Genomic DNA, 22819 nt, shown 5'->3' with positions numbered 1-22819 from the left:
GACACAGGGCTCCGCTGAGGGCCTGGCGCGTGGATGAGATGCAGGATGAACAGAGCGAATCATTAAGGTCACAGTAGGAATAATTATCCCAGCTATGGAAAGAGCATCTACAGCCTTTTTTTCTCCCCCGGCACAAATGCAGTGTCCACGGTTTTGTTACGAACAGAGCTTCCACCTTCTACTTATACAAAGAAGAGAGGGGGAGAGCAAGACTTGTATCAACATGACAATTTTCCATCATTAAGACTAATGACAGGCACAGACCGTGGGGATCAAGGGGAGCACAAAAAAGAGAGGCGCATTCAGGTGTTGGCTGAGTGCTGACCTCCTTCCTGTCTTTGTTGGAGACTTAACTCTTAACAAATCTAAAAAGGGGTTTCAGACTAAAGGCTCAGTGGCAGCTGAACGTCAAGCAGCACGGCTCTCCATGGGCAAATGACTTAATTGGCGAATTTGCATGTTTTCCATTTGCAGGGAAATTAATTCAATAAGACCTACATGTAAAGATGTTTAATCAATCATTGTTTTGATGTTGGTGAAATAATATCCAACCTTATAGCTGTATGGATTCTACTCCGATGCAATTCACTCACATCGACTACATTTTGATCATCCTTAAAATTGATTTTCTTATTAGTTTAGGATTTTGATGCCAAGATCTTCACTTAACAAGGGATACTGTAACATGTAACAAGTATGAGATGTCAATGTGACACTAGTTTCTTTGACAGTTTAGCTGAATTAAGTAAAAGCCATATTTGTCCAAGTTCTTTCTCCACAGCCTTCACTCAGGTAATTGGTCATTTTGCAGCCAATTTGGGGCAGGTTGGATGCTTGCTGCCATGGCCTGACCCCTGCTGCTGCTGTAATGGGGGACAGCGTTTCTGCCAGTTCGCTGGGGGCTTTTCCACACTGTGATCTCCAGCTTTCTGAGTACAGAGCTGTTTTGAACCCTGAAAGAGGAAAAAAAAACGAGTTCAAATATGACTTCTTTAGTTCTATTGCACACATGTTGATTATAGAGGCTGCTTTTCAAGTTTTGGCTCTGAGAGTTTTCATTCGCTGGGAATAAAAGAGTCATTGAAGTTTAAAAATGAGCCATTTATTACCGACGTCTGTAAAGAAAAGGCAGGAAATATTGTTTCGAAGTTAATGGAACATGTATTTGCCATTAATTTATTTCTATTATCAGCAGGAGCAAGACCCAGTGATGCTGTCAGCCACCCGCTGAACAACAGGTCCAGTTTGGAGAGCAGCGGTCGGTCAGTACGTCCTGACCCGGTGTGAAGCAGACCCCTCGCAGTCATCAGGGCCTTTAAAAGACACAAAGAAATCCTTATTTTCCTTCTAACTATTCTAAAAAAATTACAACTTTATTTTATTTTTTATTTGCTGTAGGAAACATTTTATTCTACTGTCAATACAGGAAATACGTCTACGTTTTAGTGTGTAAAGGCATAATATGGTCCAAAAATATACAATATTTCCCCCCACGACAGCAACATTTGAAACTGGAGTATGACTCAAATTGACTGGTATTAAATTAATTTAAAGTTATTGATAATTGTTGATTGTAATACTTTATTAGTATCAAATGAAAAGCACAAATGTTTTAATTGAAAAGGCAAATTACATAGATCTTTAATTATGAACACATTATTTATTTGGCCCTGAATACAAAACCCCATCCATCACTTCATTTAATTTCAGAAACCAAAGTGTGAACTTACTTGAAGGTCATAAAATGAAGTATTAGAATCTGATTCTCACACAAGTTAACGTAGCCAATAACACATTTAATTATAGTGAGACAGTACATGAAGTTTTAAATGTTTAAAATGAAATGTATTCCTCTGTATTTTCTGAATACAAAATAAAATTGTCACATAATCTCATTTCCTCATGTGTCCCTCCTGGCTCTTATGATAATGAAATCAGCTAACCGATATCACCCTCTTGTTTATCAGATATTATGATTAATTTTTTGTTTAGGTGTAGCCCAGTAAACAGAATCAATTCACATTTTGATGCCACATTGAACATGAAAATAGACACTGAATCGAGTTAATTGTAGTGCATCTAGTGTGCGTTCATTGACGATGCTGCAAATTACAGGATGGCGCTGAGCAGACAGAGAGAGGAAGCAGAACAAAAGGCAATTTCACTTGTTTGATCCACTGCCTTAAACACGTGAAATAAAACCTCCATATAGTGGGACCTTTCTGCTGGAAGTCACTCACAGAAATACATTTGCATTTGTAGCTGAGGTCATGTGGACATCTATGATGCATGTCCATAATGGGCAGTTTCAGATATGAGGAGATACTGTGTTATGTACAAAAATAAACTCATGGGAACAATTTACTTTTTGTTATGAATAAGTATTTTTGACATGGATATTTTTGCATCATGATGTTGAGTGCATGGATCTAAGAGATTGTGTTTATTTGTTTAAGAAGGGACAATGCAAATCAATTAACATGAGCACTTAATCCATCGTGTAAATATGCCAGATTTAGAGGATAATTTTCATCTGCAGTCTCTGGCAGGATGATCACATTAAAGAAAACATATAGCACAGAAAAACACAAACGCACTATGTCATCACATAAGCACAGGTAAACGCACATGAGAAGGATTATAATCCATATATAAATTGAGGAAAACTATTGAAATTTTAAATTGGATTTTCTCTATATTTGCAGACAAACGAAAATCCCCATTAAAAACCTAAAACGAATCAGGTAAATCATTCAAATACAAAATATAAACCTGATTATTGTCTCCATAAAAAAAGGAAATAATGCACTTTCAAAGGCAATAATTAATCAGTGTTCCCATGCAGAGTGTGCAGGGTGCTGCCTTCACACAGCATGGACTCTCAGTTTACCAATGCACCGCGGTCGGGGTAATATTTGGTGGCTGTGAAAATATGGGTTGGCATGGCAGTTTGAGGAGGGCTTTCGATCAGCGGCCTGAAATGAAGTCTGTGACATCTTGGCCCGTTTACCCCCCCCACCTCCCCCTCTCTCTCCACCTCTGCACTAACCCTCAGGTGAAGAGCAGCAGGTGTTAAAACACCCTCAGCCACAGAGCTACTCACTCCTAATGAGTCCTGCCTCCGCGCTCCATCCATGCATGGAGGACTTTATTTTTAGTGTGGCTAGTTAGAGCCCTGCTGCCAGTCTGCAGGACGGACTGTGGCCTGCCAGCAGAGCCACATTAGAAATTAAAGTGGGAATATCATCACATGCAAAATCATCCTAATGACACCGATGAAAGAAAATCCCTTGAATAAATAATCCGTTTTGGTTGCAAGCAAATACACACTTTGTAAATGATTGATTTTGCATTTTTCAATAAATTGAATAATGCAGCATTTATTTGGTGGTTCTTCTCAGCCCTAAATTACATTTACTTCAACAAACAGCCTGCTATTATTATTGCTATTATTAGTAGTGTACTCGTGGTGTTATTTTACATTTTTCTGCAAATTCTGCCTCTATTCTGTTAATGGTTGTGCTCACAGCCGCGTGTCAATTTGCAGATACTATAATCGTGGGAAAATAATGACAGTTATCAGTCGCACCCACCAAGTACCCATAAAAATCTGTCCTCTGTTCTGGAAGATGATAATTATTGGTTGTACTACCATTATCATTGTCGTTGTTGATAGAGGAAGTCTTGAAGCATTTCTCGAAAGTAATTCCAGAGAAATCACTTCAAATTGGCCTATTTTAGGGGGACAAGGGACCAGCTTTCGTTATAGCCTAATATTGCACAGAAATCTTTAAATCCGCAGCCGGCTGGCACACTGCAGCACGTGCCGTGATGTCAGCGCCTGCATTTTGATAACACATTTTGCAACTTGCTAGTTCTGTTTTGAGTTAATTATGCAATTACACTGATAATCACAGTGACGGAATTTAACTGCCTTTAATTTGTTATTCAGGTGGAGATGGAGGGGATGGAGCAGCCAGGCTGTGTTTCTGCTCTCAGACACCAGATCAGGAGCAGCAGCCTGCATATGGATCCCGATAAAATGAAGACTTGCTGCAGGATACTTTCTTCTTCCACCAAGTGCGTAATGCGGAGGCTCTCTGACCCGCGGATTTATCTGCTCCTTTCCCATCACTTGATTTACAAAGTAAGTTGCGTTTAGCTGCTGATTAAGATCTTTTTTCTTTTTGGTTAAACTATACTTACAGCTGCATTGATCCTGTCTGAGCTTTTGAGTTGTGGAGGTCTAAACCTGCAGCTCAAGGAAGAAAAAAAAAAAAGTCTCTTATGTTAAGTCAGTCGTCAGTTCAATTAAATCAAATGTCCGTGGATAATTATTCTTGTTAGGCTGTGGGAGGCTGGCCGCACCCCCACCCCCCCGTAGAGTCATGCTAATCAAGGGTGCCAGTGTTCAACAAAAGTGTGACCATTAATTGATTGCGATAGACGCTGCGTAAAGTCGTTTGGAAAGCATTTAAATGTGATAAGAAAATAGGCCCATAAATTCATGACTGTGTTAGAAAACAGTGAATAGTTCAGCGGGAAGCAAGAAAATATAACCAACAATTTCAAACGATTAATATTGTTGTGAAATAATTCATTAAAAAACACATTGGGTTGTACAATTCAGACATTGTTGTTTGAGCCTATATATTTGTATTTGTTTTTGTTTGCAGGCTGTATGTTTCCAGGTGTCTTAAAGCATCGTTACTTCTGTATACCTGACACAAAAACCTAATCAGGACTGTTCGACTGTCCCATCAGCTGCCAGGTGTAACTGAGACCTCAAGCCACGTAAGTGTTAAATACATGACTAATTACAGACCTACTTATGAAAATTGAACACTAGTGTTATGCTAATACGAGATAGAGCTTTAATCAAACAAGCTTTAATGAAACTAGCCAACAGAAAGAGCTGCTTTAACGAGGCTGGGATTATTATTTAACTATAATAAATTACGTTTTTTGTGACAACCGGCATTTAAAATACAATGTGACAAACCTGATTGTACTGCTTGCACCGATATAGATCACAGTATTTTATTACATTTAAAAAAAATGTTAGCTAATTCTGGGAAAGAAATGGATCAGGAGTCTCGTATGCAATATTACCTAAACGTGGTGCCTGATAATAATATTAAAATTGATATAAATAATTAGTGATGATAATATAAAAATAGTGCATCTTGACATGTCATGATGAAATCTTAGGTTTTGTGGTTTTTCTTTGACTTTCTCAGGTTCCTCGGACCCAGCCCAGCGTCGCCAATCGGCTTCCCTCTTGGAGAGAGTGGACCAATCAGCGACAGTCTTTGATGAATATTCATGAGTCCGAGATTCAAACCTTTGAGCGAGTTTGTCTTGGTCCACAGCATCATACCTAGGACTTTTCACAGGCACAAACTACATTTTCTTATGAATGGAAAGAGAAAAAATCAGTTCGGCTTAAATTGGGACCCATCCTTCACTGAGACCATAGAAGGAAAACAACAAAAGCGAGACAAGGGGAGCCGCCAGAAGAGATGACAATGACTACAATTCCAGAAAGTCTCAGCCCTGCCTCAGGAAAAACCGTTTTCATGGAGTTTGGACCCCCGAGTCAACAAATGTCGCCTTCCTCCATGTCTCACGGACACTATCCAATGCACTGTTTACATTCTGCAGGTCATACCCAGCACGACAGCTACAGTCCAGCCTCGTCCTTCCCCAGATCTTTGGGTTATCCATACGTAAACTCCGTCGGCAGCCATTCCACCAGTCCATATCTCAGCACAGTACAGACCTACCAAAACAGCTCGGCGCTCACACAGACGCGGTTAGAGGAGACAGGTAAGTGAGCAGCAGCATGTTTGGATCTTCAATATGAACTTTCTGTGTTGGCACGGCTTGAATCTGTATGCAGCATCGAAAAAACACGAGCCAGATGTTGGAATTAGGCTTGGTAATTATTTATTGCGTAACGCTATAAACAATGTATGCAATTAAGGGTAATTATACCTAAAGTACAGCCTGTAAAACTTGTGCTGGAGTATTGGTCGCTGTGCAGTATTGTTGGCCACAACTGCAGCTCATTTGTTTCCCTCTGCTTGCTCTTTTCTTTTTCTCAGCGCCAGAAACGGAGAAAAACACTGTGGTGGAGGGCGGAGAGGTTCGATTCAACGGGAAAGGAAAAAAGATCAGAAAACCAAGGACTATCTATTCCAGTTTACAGCTTCAATCTCTGAACAGAAGATTTCAACAAACTCAGTATTTGGCGTTACCGGAGAGAGCAGAGCTGGCAGCGACGATGGGTCTCACTCAGACACAGGCAAGTCCAGGAAACACACCCACAAGAAGAGTTTGTTCACCTCTTAAATGCAATTTATTTATTTACAACATGCATTTTTATATTTCATAATTTTTTAATTAAAATTACAGAAGCATTTTTTAATTTTTTATTGAAATTACAATGAATACAATTCATCTGGACATCATTTACATAACATAATATTCAATGATTGACACCAAATCAAACGTGTTTTTATGTATATTAATTAACCGTGATTCATGTGTTATAATATATAAATGACATTAATACAGTAAACATAATAAATATATTAATTATTATTTTCTCATTAATTAAATACATCTGCTTCGTGCGTAAAACGTGCGTAATTCTTTCAAAACTGTTGATACGATAATTCACTAATAATAGTTTTTCGTCCCTCCAGGTGAAGATTTGGTTTCAAAATAAACGCTCTAAATTTAAGAAACTGATGAAGCAGGGCGGGGGTACCATCGACCCCAGCGTGCTGTTGGCCACCGGCCGTGGAGTGTCCACCGGCTCTCCCACGGTGGCGCCGGTGTGGAGCTCACCGACCACCGTGAAGTCTTCGGTGGGAACAACCGGATATATTCCCAGCTACACCTCATGGTATCCAACCACACACCAAGAGTCTATGCAACAGTCACAGCTCATGTGAACGGTCAGCCCTCCACTCTGCCATGTCTCGTGGATCAGGATGAGGAAGGGGCTTCAGCGCGGCCTAGCACTGGTTACACAAACAACAACAACCCCGGAGTTTGCTGCCGCCAGCTGACACACAGGCCTCCTCATACCGGATGAGAGGAAGAGCTGAGAGACTGCAAAGACACGCAATGCGCCCGAGGGCAACACGTCTGTGACAGTCACCGGAAATCGTGGACAGATTGATCCTTTTTTTTTTGGGCTGCTGTTTATCCCTTTTGTGTCCGTTTTTACCCTTTGAAAAAAAAAAAAAATCTTTTTTGTGTGAGTTAACGAGAAAACAGGTGTTTGTTTCAACCAGATGTTGGGCCCAAAGTGATGATGGGAATGAATTTATAAACAGCTAAAGGTCTATTAGGCCAAAGCAGCTCTTCTTTAACCAAATAATGATAATTCATTTTTCCACCATTACCGTTTTGCTTATAGGCTAGCACAGAGGGCATATTGTGCAAAGCCTTAAATCGCTACTTTGTTGTTTATATGTGTTTGTTATTTAAGTTAAATTATTCAGACACGTTTTGAGGTCTGTTGAGGTCAGTCTGTGTTCATTTTGTAAGTGTGTTTTGAAATGACAACAGTGTGTTGTTAATGCTGCACTAACAGCAAAGCTTTTCTATGCCGTGCCCCGATGTTATGTGAAAAATGTAAAAGGCCTGACAATTTGCTGCTTTAGAAAAAAAATATCTTGAAGGTGAGCAGCTCATTTGTCCCTGTATTTTGTACATTTATTATTTTCAGATTCGTTTTCGTGCTGTACTGGATACGCTGTGAAACAGGGTTTTAGGCTTTCTGTATTCGTCGAGATGTGTTTAGTCAACATAGAAAATATTTAGTTTTGTATTGATCACTTTAATTTATTTCTTTTTTTCTGAAGTTTATGTACACACTGTGCAAAGTTTTAAAAAGCAGTAAAATAATGATTTAAATGATGTCAAGAAAGGTGTCTGATTCCTACCCCCCCTCCTCCTCCTCCTCCTCCTCCCTCTTCAACATGGTGCAGGTTTAATGTGAGCCGACACAAAGCAGTATCATGTTGGTTATTGTAGCAGACCCCGTGTGAGAGCTGCAAAAGGCTTTAGATTCATGGTTGTCTTAGCATTTAGCTACATGGGTCCCTTCTGCTGCAGATGTTGTCAAACCTCTGGAGGGAATTAAGAAATACAAATAAGACTTTGCATCTAAAAAAACAAGTTTGAATCTGAATGAATCAAAACGAAAATATATTAACTGTTGCATTTTATATATTACATGGAAAATACAAAAAAAGCTACAAAATAGAAATGCAGGAACCACTGAAGCCTGCCGATATAAACTGCATCATTTCGGGATTTAACCGTCGCGATGCGGGAGAGCTGGATTCATTCAACAACATCGCTTGTTTCTTTTCAGCTTTTCTTAAAGATAATCTTCTTTCTATTTGTCTTCCGACAATCCCCATTTTAGGCCATGAATGGAAGAGACCAATTGTGTGTGTTAAGTGAATAATCGCCCAAGAGGCAGGTGCTGCAAAAAGACTGGATGAGCCCTGGCGGATCACATGGAGATCAGAGAAAGTGAAAAGTTCAAAGGCCTTCTTGTTTGGCCTTCACGTTGTATTCAAGGACTCTATTAAGCAAACTCACACTAAGCCTTTTCTATTAAAAGAAAATCTAATAAAAATCGTAAATATTTAGTTAAAATGCTGGGCTAGTTTGGTTAAATATTGCATTTTTTTTTAATGCTAAAACAATTAAACAGCCAGAGAAATATCTGTCCATTCAAATATAATTAACACTGGACTGGTTATAGCTAAAGTAATAATGGAAACAAATGAAATAAGGCACCAATATTCGAGAAAAACATGGAACAAAGTATCTGATCTGAAGCGTAATGTTTCTGCGAGAAGAAACAAAGAATATAACGAATTCAAATGCAAGACTTGTATCCTACTCGCCCTCCTCCAGCTGCATATCCCCATGAATAAATACATGTTTAGCAGTGTAATGACATTTGATGCAACTTGCTGTCTGCAGTCTGCAGTCTGCACAGCATACTACTTTTATAACACAGCACTTCATTATTTTCATGTTTCATTTATACATTGTTAAATGGGGAAATCAGAACATCATAACGACCATTTTAATTCTTCTTATTAGTTATGCCTATTGGACGAGTAAAACCAATCCGCTTCAAAAGGACTAAAAAGAAATCATCTCTGGCCTAGTTTATCTAAAAGGTCTGCGACTTATGTAACAACCCTGTCTCTATTGTTATTTTTAATAGAGCATATAGAGTCCTTTGTGAATAAGCCTACACTTGTAGAATAGCCTGCACATCTCGGTATACCATTAAGAAAGAATATGAATTGTGCTGCTGCTGTAGAACATAAATCTGCCTACCTAGTCCCAGAAAGGCGCAGCTGCACACCCAAGAGGGTCAGCGTTATTTCGCTGTATTCTCCCCTTGATTATACGAGCTGAGCCCATCAAACCCAGCGTAATTACAGTAATTTCGCCCTTATTTATTCTAATGCAGTTTCCTATCTCTGAGGTAATTATGAGCATTTTTTTTCACATGAAGGATCTTTCTGCTCTGACAAAGGAGATAGTGCTCTGAAAGAAATGTGCTGCTGCAATAGAAAAAAAAATTAAATAGCGAAATAGGTGAGCTGCCATTTCGTCACTGTTCCCTTAGACTTATCCTATGTGTAAGGCAGGCAAATTGCTTGCAGGTGTACATCATGGAGTTGTCAATGCGAGGAGGCTTCAAAATTAGCAGAGCACAATGTAAGAGTAATGAGAGCAGCGACTGGATTAAAGAACACCTTGTGTCTCCCCTTCCTTACATATCTTCCATGTGCACAGCTCTCTTACAAGATTTTTAGCAGCACATTAAATACACTGGAGACCTTTTTTTAATAGCGAAGTCACAGGGAAAAAAAATAGGACCCAGTCTTTGATGTAAAAGAATCAGCAATATTCACAAATTTCTCTTGGAATAAAACATAGATTATTTCAAAAGATAAATTAACGAATCAAGCCTGTTTCCTGTTTTTTGATGACATTCTTTCAATCGTTGCACTACTTGAATATTTAAGAAATAAAATATATTACACACCTTTCAGCTGGAAATAAAGAAGCTGGCTCCCTCTGGATTTTGCAGGAATCAGCATGGAGGTAGATGAGCAGCAGCATCCTGCAGAACAAGATAGAAGCGCTTAAATCCCACAAAATGTGTCCCATGTGTTGGTCTAGCTATAGCAGCACAGTTCAGAATATGACTGGAAATGTCTGCTTTATTTCCCCTTTTTATAGCTGATGGGAAAAAATGTAGATTATTAGCATAAATGTTTACTCCTCATTACGCTGATGACATTGTGCACTCGAGATCTTGGTAATCTTTGGGGGAAATTATGAGTAATTTTTAAAAATTTAAAGCAGCAGTTACCATGCAATTCAGGCTAATTTCGCGTAGGCTCCACACGGATATAATTATCGTTGAGTCAAGATGTTAGGCTAAAAACTATGCATTGATATTCCCATTTATTATGTACATGCAAGTTCGAAAATGTTGATGCTTGCCATAGCGGGGAATTGTCTTGGGTAAAAATAGACTAACACCCCATATTAGGACATCTCAAATTGCGAAGAATTATATAGTAATTGCAGGCTTTCAGATTTGAAAGCCAGAATGCTCAAGCCAGAGAAAATGTGGATGAAATTACAGATCAGGGTATAAATTAGGATGGCATTTACAAGTTGCCTGCAGAATTGCAAAAGCAAAAGCAAAGCAGCTCAAAACCCATGAAGGAAGTCACATGGAGCAGCAGTAAAACATACAAATCATTTATTATAATCATTATTTTTTAGGACGAAATCGATATATTTTATTGTTTATAAACATGTGTTGATTGATCCACAGCTGGTGTAAAGCCACACATGAGAGAGGAGATATTTGGTGCAGTGTATACAGCCTTGTTATGATGCATGCACTTTTTCTGTACAATATACGAGTTCAATGTACAATAACACTAAGGGCTATCTAGGGTCCTATGTGTGTAGATGTAATGTGTTGTCACACAGACCTGCTGCATGTCAGCTCCAGGGAGGAGGCTCCATCATGGAGATATAGCAACCGCTGACAAGCTACAGTCCTAATTATGTACAAGGAAACGATCCCACTTTATGGCCTGTGGTGGTTTGAAGAGAAGCGTGTGGGATAGACAGTGATAGCCATGAATGAGAACTAAGTGATGGGACTTCGTATTAATAATAAGACCCCTTACCTAATTTCATACTACCCTATTCCTGGCAGCAATACATTTTTTTTTTTGGAAGTGTGTCTCTGTTTACCATGTAGCCTGCAGGCCCTATATAAATAATGTAGGTCAATGTGCTCCTCTTCAGAGATCAGAGGCTCGCTTGTGAGACATGAGAAATGTTTCCATGATGCTGTTTAGCTCCAGGCTGACTTGGAACTATAGTTGCTCTCTTTTTCTCCTGTTAGGCTGAGTTCATAAAACGCCTGGAAAGCGACTCCCTGACTCCACAGAGTCTGAGGAGCTTGTGCTCATTCATACCACCCTCATCTTCCCCTCTCTCGCATGCCAAGGCGTGTTGTTGTGTTGCCTCCCCCTACATGGAGAGCCTGCGCCCCGGGCCTCTCTCTCTGCCTCTGCCTGCCCGAATGAGCCCGAGTCCGGCTAATCATCCTCTGAAGGAACCGGGTAAAATAACCCGAGACAGTTGAGGAATTGTCTTTAGATTTTCCACGTATGTGATCGCCCTTTTAATGACAAACACCATGTTATTGTTATAAGAAATAGCTATTAATCAGTGTTAGCTTGCTTTAAAGGTATGCTAGGCTAACAGCTTAAACTCCAACTGTGCTCACTAAAAAGCTAACACGGTTGCCAAGTAACAACACAAGGTAACCTTGCTATTGATTTTGTTTGCTACAGGTGTGCGTAAAACGGGTATTGTTATTTATTTATTTGACCGAGTTTCAGCATATGACAAACCAAAAAACAGGTAGCCTAACTATAGTTTAAATAAATCACAAAAACATATTTGTTGCTGCTTGTTTTTATGAGTTTACCATATATGTTACATTTGTAATATTACACTTATGCTTGCACACATTTTACAATGGAAAATTATGCAGTCTATTAAGTGAAGCTACGCTAAAAACAATGTATATGTTATCTAAATAGCTGTACAATAGAGTTGACTCAAATACAAAAACAAATAAATAAATATAATCATTAAAATAGCCTTTATAATTATTTGTTGGCTCTCTAGAAATGCAATAACAAAAAAGCAACAAACAATTCCCCGGTCATCCATAAATCCAAATGTAGGTCAAGAAAAAGAGAAATAGGTGTACACAGAAAACATTTTTATTTAAATAACGTCTGGCATATATGGAACACTGCTAAAATAAATAAGACACAAATACAATAAAGTGTGATACAAGTAAATCAGAGGGAAGGACAATCAGTAGCTTACGGGGGTAAATGGATTTGTACCAATAGCCTTTAAAAAAAAAAAGAATAGTCAAAGAGCTGTGGTAAAATATTTACAAACTTATATTCAGACCCCCCTGGCCCATATTTTTAAATAAACTAGTGACATAAGGAGTGAATAAAAATAAAGGCTACGCTGTCTTAATCGTACAACAAAATTAGATCATATTGAAAAAGGCACGATACAGTTAAGTTGTGCTACATTTGTGTGACAGGTTGTCCTGCGATGGATATGTTGTTTCTGCAGAAATGGCAAAAAAGTGACGTCCGCGTTAAAGTAGGCATGTGTCCGTGCTGTGATTGCTTTGGGTAATAGTGGTTCATTCAGTCCCTCGACATAAACTAAATAAATAAATACAAAAATAACTGTAAAAATCTGCGACTACCATTTGCAAGCGTGAAAACTGGCAAGGTCCATAAGCCTTTCTGGCTCCATCAACTTCTCCTAGATGCTTGCGTAAAGTTCGCAAGGCGCACACGAGGTCTGTAAAAATGAAGGTATTGGCATTTTTCTTTTTTCACCAGTATTGTCCGATTTGAACCCGATAATTGTGTTGTTTTTGTTTGTTTCAGAATATCGTCCCAGCGCTTATGGCGGAGTTGTGGTGGTGCTGGATCAGAGGAGCCTGCAGATGCGTCGCAGAGTTCGTGGAGTACCAGGAGTAGTTTGCCAAAAACGATGAAGGCGCAGTCGTGTTGGGAGGGCTGCTGCTCTGAGGTAAACTGGAACTGACAAGGTTCATTCTTTGAGTCTGTGGAAAGTCCCAGGCAGAAGTTGGCGGAGAATTGCAGGGGGGGGATTCGCAGCAAGCAACAAGCTCTGGGGGCATTTCTCCACTTTTCCACAACTTCTTGAACTTGGAGCGGCGGTTTTGGAACCAGATTTTGATCTGAGAAGGAAACAGGATATAAGCATGAAATTGATTAATCATAATTTTTCGGCTCAAATCCCCCCCACAGTTATGCATTTATTTTCATTTATCACATAAAGTGGTTATTTGACATGTCTCAGATGCACCCACCTGTGTTTGCGTAAGGCCCATCGATGCTGCCAGCTCGGCCCGCTCTGGTAGAGCCAAATACTGCGTCTTTTGAAACCTCCGTTGAAGTGCAGCCAGTTGGAAGCTGGAATAAATGGTTCGAGGTTTCCTGACCTTCTTTGGTTTTCCATTAACCATCCGGATTTCTGGCTCTCGCTGTTCTTTCTCTGAGGGAAAAATAAAATCACATGATCAGTATTGCAAGTTTCCAGTTGCATACATCTATTAAGAAATTGCACGGCCATCAGTTTGGTTTAAACATATATGTTTCCACCAGATAATATATGTTTTAGAGTTGTAGTCTATTATAATAATTTAAAAAATATTTAAAAAAGTGTGCTTGATAAGATTTGTGTCAAACAAGGCTACTATTATTGAGCCTTATCAGTGTTTTGTCAAACAATTGTGTGTACTGACCAACAAATAATTGTATTTTACAATTATATTGTACATGATTCAGCTTGCTCCTTGTCAATCTAAAGCAAGCTTCGCCTCAACTAAAAGCATGGCATATATTACATTGTATATCAAACAACATAACTTTAAAAAACAAGCGTAAGGGCTTACCTGTATCGACTGGAGAAGGAGGTGAGTTGGTGCCGTAGGAGCTGTATGCACCATAAGATGAGTTGAATCCAAGGTCGTAGGGCTTTGCGTTATATGGCACCGCGCTGGGGGCATTGCCGTGGTACTGGTAAGACAGTTGGCCAAATGGAGACCCTGCGCAATGGCCCGGCTGCTGGCTGTTGTAATAGCTGCTGTCCGTCGCCGTGGACACTGGCAGAGTTGGGGACTCCTGCGATTTGTGCAAGCTGTGGTAATTGCTTGAGGTAATCTGGTTGGAATGCATATCTGTATTTAAATTCTCAAAAACTGCGGTCATCCTCCTGTTGTCGTGGAGCAGCCTTCTAACCTATGCGCAAAAAATCAGTAAATTGCAAAACTCTCGCACGCTGAAAAACAAGACTCGAATCTTGGACTGATGACACCTTTTCGTGAATCGAAACGCATCCCTGTGTAAACTGGGGCAAAATCAGCGGAAGGTGTGTCCCTGTCAGAGTGGCCTGTGATTATCTGCTACGGTCGCTGGTGGGAGCGCATTTATGAGAGAGGGAGAGGGAGCGCCACTGAGGCAACCAATGAGTAAAGGCTGCACGACTGACTACTCCCCACCGCGTCCACCCCCCAGTCCTTGTTCTGTCTGTCCCTGTTGTCTGCAGAGAGGTTTCTATCAAAGCTTCTCAAAAGAATCAGAGAAAGATACCGTGACCGAACATGCAGGCCCAGCAGGTCTGGACCTACAACACGGATTAAATTGTTCACCTCTGTGCAAAATGAGTTTATTAGAAGACAACATGACCTCAACATATGGAGTAGCCTAGCCCTAGTGCATATCATGAAAAGGCAACATGTAATTTTTGACGCAAATTAGTTGTACTGACATTGAGGTTAACCTTCTTTATCTAAAGGTTACATTTGTTAGTACAGTATTTAGATTTGTGTCTGTTTTTTCTTTTGTTCAGTTGTAACCAAATGTACATGTGTTATTCTTTACATTTTGGTCTTCACGTTTTTGGTTTTTTTATTCTGAAAAACGGTCAGTTACAAAATAATTTAGAACCTCGCAGATAAAGGGAGGGACACAGGGAGAAGGTCAAAAGGGGGAAATAAATGTGTTGATAGAAAATGTATCCCTGTGAATGATGCTGAAGGTTGTGAATGCAGGAGAAAGCTACAGCGCCCCCTGGTGTTGGAAATCTGACCTAACCTTTTTACGTTGGAATTGTATGTTGTCTGCATTGACTACACAACAGAAACATGAACCAGCTTTTAAATACACTCTCTTAAGTGTGGAGATGTTCACAGGTCGACTATACAACTTGCAGTCCAAAGGTTTGTGGATGCTTTTAGTTTTCCTGATGTACAGAAGTGTATGTGATGACAGAGTTGTTACCTGTGCTCAGCGCCACAAGATGGCAGCATAGTTCCTTTAAATACCAAGAATGGGATAGATCATTTTGTCTCCTTGCTGTAATGCAAATGTATGTGTTTATCTGACTAACCTAAGATTACAAACTTTCTTTTTGTCTGTCAGAGCATCACTAAGCAGTCCAGTGTGATGGATAGCCAGGGCTTGACACAATAACACTTTTCTAATCCAATGCCAACCAAAACAGAAACCTTATATCTTTATGAAGTGTTCCTGTCTATTTATGACAGGTTAAACCATAGTAACTTTGAGGTTTTTAGGTCAAAGGTGTGAGCTCCAGAAAGGCTAAATTCTACATGCACCATAATTAAACTCAAAAGTGTCTTCCCTGCAACGCCCACATACTCAAACTGAAAACAGTTTGTAATCGTGGCTTTCCATTTTAAATAACCAGATACCTGCAATTCAAGTCTCTTTTATGATTTTCTCAGGCTTAAGAAAACTAATTTTCAACCAAAGAAAATATTATACAACTGTCTTTACAATAGTTACAAAGGCCCTTTTTTAATATCATTGGTCTAGGGAAAGCCTAGAATAAGTATCCCTTTCGATCCATTTTTTGCACAGTGTCATTTTCTATTATTCTGCTTATTCTTGTTGTGAGGGAATGATAAGATCCAGCCTGGAGAGGCTTCTATCTGCTCTTTGTTTTCCTCAAAGGCAGATCCTGTCCTACTATGGGCCAGAGAGGCTGCATGTCACTGCTCATTAGTGGAAACAGTCTTTGTATTCAGCTGCCCGGCATCAGAGCCAGGAAGAGCAAACATTCTCCAGTCAGTCACGTAGAAACTAAAAAAAGACTGCATTATTCTCACTGTTATCAATGAAAATCATGTGAGCAATTATCTTCTTTTTTCAGCATTATTTTCATTATTGTTTGGTTGATCAGGTTATTTTTCCGGGATTAAAAACATATATATCACTTTAACAACTGTTGATATCGTTTGCACAGGTGAGTTCAGTCTACCTGGAGATATGGCCTTTTCCCAAACCTCATGTAACTCATACCACATAATGTTCAAGTGAAACATATTGAGATGTTTTGCAAGAAAAATCTAAGCTTCAATGTTGATTAAAAAAAGTGAGGGGTTGCCTTGGAGAGTGCACAAGTCATCACATTTTGAGATACTGGTAAGGGAGGATTTCACAACATAGTTCCACAATCTCAGAGTTCACAGGATGTGCCAAAACCTTCAGCGCAGCATGGTGTGCTGACTGGGAAACATGGTTCTTATTGTACTGTCTTCAAGCCTTCATGAAAGACATGGTTGCTACTTCAGTTTTTGACAGTCATGCACAGTCGGTTGATTATCATTTTGATCCTCTGGAGCAGAGCAGCTGGTGCAGAGGATCTTCCCTGTGTTCAATGACATGAAAATGATGCCAAATGACAGGACACAGATGTAAGCGGCTTTTATCATGCATTCCAAATTCCCATTTATACATGAGCTGCTCCTGACTTGGCTTTAGTTCAGAACACCAGTCTGATAGCTTGTGTACAGCTTTCTCTTTCAGTTCATATTGTCTATTTTAAATTCATTCATGGTGTAAAAAACTACAACACATAATAAAAGGGAATTCATTAAAGATAACTTTTTTAATTTCTCTTTGCATGTTGTCAATTTGTCAGCAAGTTAAAATGCTTTACAAGGACAATACTTGTCAGAGAAGAAAAAGGGATTTGATTTTCTCCACTATTATTTGTGATAAGAACCGAACAGAGCTCACAATGAATTGCAATGAAAGTTTGCAAACAAGTGAAGAAATTATTTCATACCCCTATTGGAGGCCTTTCTGCTACAGTATAGTACAATCCATATAATTACACTGTTGCCTCTTCCAATCACCCTTGCACTACAGCCTATACATCGTTTACACCTCAGTGTTTCCATTAAGGAGAAAAAATGTGCTCATAAAACACTGGCTGGTATTGACATTTTGTCTTGAGAAATCAAAGTGATCGAAACAGGAAGTCACTGTAGAAGATAACCACCGTGACATTCTGAGGAGTTATTGATCTTGAGCATCTGGCATCTTGTCTTTTTGTGATGAAGAGGCTCAAAAAGCAAACAAAAGCTGAGATTCCTTCAATGACACCGCATGAGTTGAGGTTTCAGAAAGAGGAACAGTAGATAGAGCTCACTTTAAATAGAGAACAGCAGCCAGACCACACTGTGGGTACTGTGCTAACAATGGTTATATACCACAGTATGATTTGCAATAGTACAATTTGCAGATAAACTACATTATTGATTAACTAGAAAACCTATTATAAGTGCATTCATTATGTTAAGATGGAGAGCAAAAACACATGAAAACAACATTTCTTTCATGTGTTTTTGTAAATTACAAGGTAATCATATTGAAGCATGTCTTAAGTACAATATGTAATAATCTTAGAACAAGTACAGTAAAGCTTAAGGAATACTTAGTTCAAAGACATAAATGAGTGATCACTTTTAATTCGACATGTATTGTTCACACTGTCCTAGAAGTGTGACATGAAATAGGTCATATAAGACTCTACAAAATAACACATATAATTGGTTTGTCAATAAATATATAGTAATAAACTGAGCCTATTACGTGGATGCGAGGTGTTTTTCATGATGTACTGTACTCGGGGTCAGCAGCCTGGGCAGTAATGGCCCTGTGGTGTTTAATGCGCGCAGGTTTCTAGCTCAGCGAGTGATTTGGCTGTTGTTGGATTTTCTCCACTGATCTCCTGCTGGGTCTATTGGAGCATTCATCGCCCTGGCAACTCGCCCTTTTACTCAAATCACATTACTGCAAGTTTTTCAGCTTTGGCTTAAAAGTGTAAATACCTCAGTGAAAAGCCTCCAAACAATCCAAGGTAACAGTAGGAGGGTTCATCCATTGTTTTCAAACTGTTTTTCTTAGCATTAGCCCAAGACACAGAGTCAGCTAATATGAGTGCTCCACCTCATGCTCGTGTTGCAAACATGGAAACGGTTTACCAAGTGTTTCTTGACCCCTGTGTCTGAAAGGTTGAACCTGTGAGTGGAGTTGAAGTTGGAAACCCTCAGCGTGGTGTTCGTGATTGAGCATGTGTTTCCTAAGAATTAGTCATGGAGGCTTTTCCTCTGAGGAGAAGTTATTTTTAACAACAAAGCTTTAATGACGAGCACGGGCAGACGATAACAATTGAAAGGAAGTGTTCTGTTTAGAGCTCTTAACAGATGTAAGGTTAATGTTTGACGCTCTACAACAGGACAATATGTGCTGTATGATTAAGCTAAGCATACTTTATAGTCTTTATTCTACTTAGGAAATGGAAAGCGACATGTTTATATTGTGGATGCTGTAACCCTAATCTAATCTTTATATGTTTTTTATACTTTTATTTAAAAGATTTCAACTTGAGAACCTCAGCATGACACAATACATCCACTGTCTCTTGGGCTTGTACTGAATTGACTTTTACTGCTTATTGCTTCATCTCAAATTCCACTTCTTAGTTCCTCATGAAAGATGGTGGTGATGATTTTCACAAAATAAGAACGTCTCATGTAAATTCCCTGCCTGCTCTATGTCATGTCATCATGATAATACACCCTAGAGGGAATTCCTTCGCACTTACGCCAAAATGGGTTTGCACTTTTTCCAGAATAACAAAGGAATCCTCAGAAATTCCTGTGTCATCTGCCCGGCCGGCCTGAGAAAGAATTCAGAGAGGTCTGCGAGGTCCCGCTCCCTTTATTGTTGATTCAGCGGCACACACCCCCACCCAGCACCCATAAATGGAGGCAGCCCTTTGTGCGAGGGGAGTGGAGCAGATTTACTGCGGATGGTCCCCCTACAAAGGACCACGGCACTGTCACAACAGGACCAGGATCAGCTGCTCCCTCTTTCACACAGTATGATTTAATGCCGTGCTTCACACAGCCACTGATGCAGACACAACTTCTGCAGTCACTCTGTACCTCACCGCAGAGCAGCGAGAGGCCTCTCCGACACATTTTGGCCAACACTAAGATGACTTATTTTACTTTCGCGTACTCCAATTCCAGTCTTACTATCGTGCTGTGAGTCCATTTACCAGATTTTCCCTCTACGTTAATAGTGGCCAAAATAATTCTTGGTAACAATTGTATTGTGATATCTATAAAAAATGTAAACATAACAACGTTGTGTTTAAATGTGTTTACTGTGCTCTTGTCTGTTCTTGCAAATTGATTATGCTCAAAATACAGGTGTGATTCAAGACACACTGGATGGTATATACTATATTATTATCTGTTTTATTGACAAGTTAATAGCATTATTTTATTTTCAATACAGGTTTATCGCGACAACTCTAGTCAAGAAATCCTTTAGTCAAATAAATAAAACTCTACAATAAGATGTATAGAAATCAGCCAGATAATCAATAGTACATGCCTCTAATGTGCTAAGTGTTATCCTCAGGAGGGTCAAGCTTTGACTTCAGTTTATTAAAACATAATTCTTTTAAAGCAGCTATATTTGTTTAACTTTGCAAAGTGGTCATAGGGTTCCTATTGGCTCATCGACCCATACAAAAAATGCCCTGGGCCAAATGGCATTTTCATCTCTCCAATAACGTTTGGGTTTGGTTTCCTCCACCAGTCTCTGCTACGTTGACTTCGTTATTGTGAAACAGAAAGAGCCGGCCCTTCTGTCTCTCCAGGGTTTGAGTTTCAGAGCGTTTAAAACTTTCAGCATGAAGGTGGCAAATCAGTGAAATTCACCATCAACACTCATGGAACTCTACCAGGCAGGGCGTGAGACGTCAAAATGGTAAAAGATGTGTAAAATCGGATAAATCAGCATGAAATCTCATCAATTTTTCATGCCTCTTTGTGCTGTATAAACGTCATTATCAATTAGACTGGGCCAGATTTTAAGTTTAACAGACGTCCTCCATTTACAGTAACAACATCCATCTGTTTGCATGTATTGGTTTTATGCCAATGACAACTGCACATTTTGGGCATGTCTCCCTGCCTCTCTCACAACTCTGGGTTTGGTTTCCTGCACCAGTCTCTGTAATGTCGACTTCATCGCAGTGAAACATGAGAAACTGGCCCTTCTGTCTCACCACATTTAGACTTTCAGAATTTATTTAATCGAAATAGAATGTGAATGAATGTCGCAAATCTGTGCAAATCTGTGAAATCCAACTTTCAACATTAAATAACAGTTGACATCCAACTAAATCTGATCAAAAACGTTATGTTGCCAAGAGAGGATTAAACAGACATCTTAAAAAAGTTTAACAAAGAAATCCCCCCCCCCCCCACACACACGTTGAATCAAACATGAGGGTGCCATTGTTTTTTTTATTACACCTACTTCTGCCAATAATCAAACCTGTTGCTGACTCTGATTCTCCACAAATGAAACACAATATCTTCACCAGTGATTTAACCAAGGGGCCACACAGACCTCTCTCAAGTCAGCGTTCATTTTGTTCTTACAAAAGTGCAGCTAATCTCTGAAGAAAGACCCCTTCACCTGCAGGGGTCCACCTGTTCGACCTGCTACATCTCTCCGGTTTCTCCACTCCCACTGACCCGAGACAATGAGGCCGGGGGGCTCGGGTTACAAGCCCGGGGCCAAAGTGGACATGAAAGTGCCGTTTGTGTGATTGGGAGGAACCAGGTAAAGGCATTTACACACCTTTTTGCTCACAGGGAGACACACACAGACCAGACTCAAGTAGCTATTTAAGCAATTTCTTTAGAGTTATCAATAGAAGATCGTAGTGTCAACAGGGATTAACAGTGTTGCAAGCAAAAATGTACGATTTTCTCCCCCTTTAACGCATCCATCCCTTTTTAAATAAATATAAAATGCAACGTAAAATAGATTAGGTTATACCATAGCATCCATGCTATGATGTTTATCTTTCCATATAAAAGCTTGCATCTGTTCTTCTCATCAAAATTGTTGTGGACTATCCAGAACAATGATGCAATCAGTGTTAATCATTGTCTAATTAATATTTAATTAGGTTTAGAGATATGATTTCAGTTGATCGTAAACAATTTTATTATAATACAAACTAATTACTGGATGAATGCGAAGGATTTCAAAGCATGACTGGATACATGTACTCCAGGCTTCACGTCATGTATGTAAACTGCAGATTTAAAACACTACAATTTCAACTGAAATGATTAAAGATTAAGAATTAGGTCTGGAGAATACTGCACAGTACTTTGACGTAAAATGTAGATTTATGATAGAGGATGTAGGAATTCCTAAAAATCATCATTACACAGCACTTACAACAGAAAAAAAAGACAAAAGAGGACGTGTACAACAAAGTTAAGACTCAACACTGACAGAGACAGAGACGCCTGGTTGTATGAATGAGGGTAAATGTATCTTTATCAAGAAAATTATTCCTTTTCATTAATGATAACAAGCGAAAGCAGACTATAAACATCAGTGGAGAGGATTGCGATGTTTTAGGATCTGATGCATCTGCTACCAAACCCACAGCAACAGAGATGCCATTCACATATCTTACATCTCCAGAGTCATTTGCTGCAATTAGGAATGTGGTTAAGACCCAAACGCACCCCCTTAGCCACTGCCTGCCAACACACCCTCATACAGAAACACACACTTACCAGCTCCAACAAAGCCCACATTGTGTTGTGTTCTGCTGAGGGATTGTGGCCCAGGCCGGTTCAAACTTCACACCAGCATCAAACAGGGGCAGATACATTGATAAAAGTGAGCGGGCGATACAATTAAGCTGTTTTATGTTTCCTGCAGGTTGATTATATCAAAGCTGTCGGATCATGTCACTGCTGCTGGTGGGTGGAAACATTAAACCTATTAAATGCCAGTTTTTCAATAACTATGAAGAGGATAGGGGAGTTTGTGGAGCTGTTTGTGAAAGATTTTAAGACCTGGATGAATGCTAGGTTTTAGCCAAAAAGATGAGCTTCTGACAATAGATCAGTGTTAAATCAGATCAATTGTGTTTCATGAACACATGATTAATTATACATGACCATGGTCCTTAGCAGGTGTTATTGATGGGTGCATGCATTAATAATTTACTCAGTTTTTCTTGGATGGATGACCGACCCTCAAACTAGAATATATTGTCTATGTTAAAGTACTCTCACAGTAAAGTTTACCTTCTATTCAGACTGATAAAAGCCCTGGCACTTTGACCTTTTACACTTTGACATGTGTTAGAATATTGCTGCCAATAGTCCTTGTTTATATATTTTTAACCAATGTGTAATACTGTACTTTTTGTGTGTACATGAATTGGC

At 39.4% G+C, this 22819-nt stretch overlaps 2 protein-coding genes and 1 long non-coding RNA gene across 4 annotated transcripts; 1 reads left to right on the top strand and 2 right to left on the bottom strand.

The window, feature by feature from the left end:
- Positions 1-1080: 1080 nt before the first annotated feature.
- LOC117481269 lies at positions 1081-10235 on the bottom strand. Its single transcript, XR_004555711.1, has 2 exons — positions 10103-10235; positions 1081-1313 (listed from the first exon to the last, which is right to left on the bottom strand). It is a non-coding gene; the product is annotated as an uncharacterized LOC117481269 (long non-coding RNA).
- dlx1a (distal-less homeobox 1a) lies at positions 3820-7935 on the top strand. 2 transcript variants are annotated; one of them, XM_034128894.1, is made up of 5 exons: positions 3820-4147; positions 4677-4794; positions 5241-5829; positions 6108-6307; positions 6711-7935. In XM_034128894.1, the coding sequence occupies exons 3-5, from the start codon at positions 5523-5525 to the stop codon at positions 6960-6962; spliced, it is 759 nt and encodes a 252-aa protein (XP_033984785.1). In that variant the 5' UTR covers positions 3820-4147; positions 4677-4794; positions 5241-5522; the 3' UTR covers positions 6963-7935. The 2 variants fall into 2 exon arrangements, with proteins under 2 accessions (XP_033984785.1, XP_033984786.1); XM_034128895.1 differs by lacking the exon at positions 3820-4147 and having other exon boundaries at positions 4208-4794.
- A 2130-nt stretch (positions 10236-12365) lies between the features above and the next one.
- On the bottom strand, positions 12366-14640 carry dlx2a (distal-less homeobox 2a). Its single transcript, XM_034128979.1, has 3 exons — positions 14117-14640; positions 13532-13716; positions 12366-13399 (listed from the first exon to the last, which is right to left on the bottom strand). The coding sequence occupies exons 1-3, from the start codon at positions 14430-14432 to the stop codon at positions 13079-13081; spliced, it is 822 nt and encodes a 273-aa protein (XP_033984870.1). The 5' UTR covers positions 14433-14640; the 3' UTR covers positions 12366-13078.
- Positions 14641-22819: the final 8179 nt, after the last annotated feature.

Source organism: Trematomus bernacchii, unplaced genomic scaffold (genome assembly GCF_902827165.1).
Source record: "Trematomus bernacchii unplaced genomic scaffold, fTreBer1.1, whole genome shotgun sequence".
Taxonomy (NCBI): Eukaryota; Metazoa; Chordata; class Actinopteri; order Perciformes; family Nototheniidae; genus Trematomus; species Trematomus bernacchii.
The sequence above is the reverse complement of the archived record's forward strand: the minus strand, read 5'-3'. Positions and strand labels throughout refer to the sequence as shown.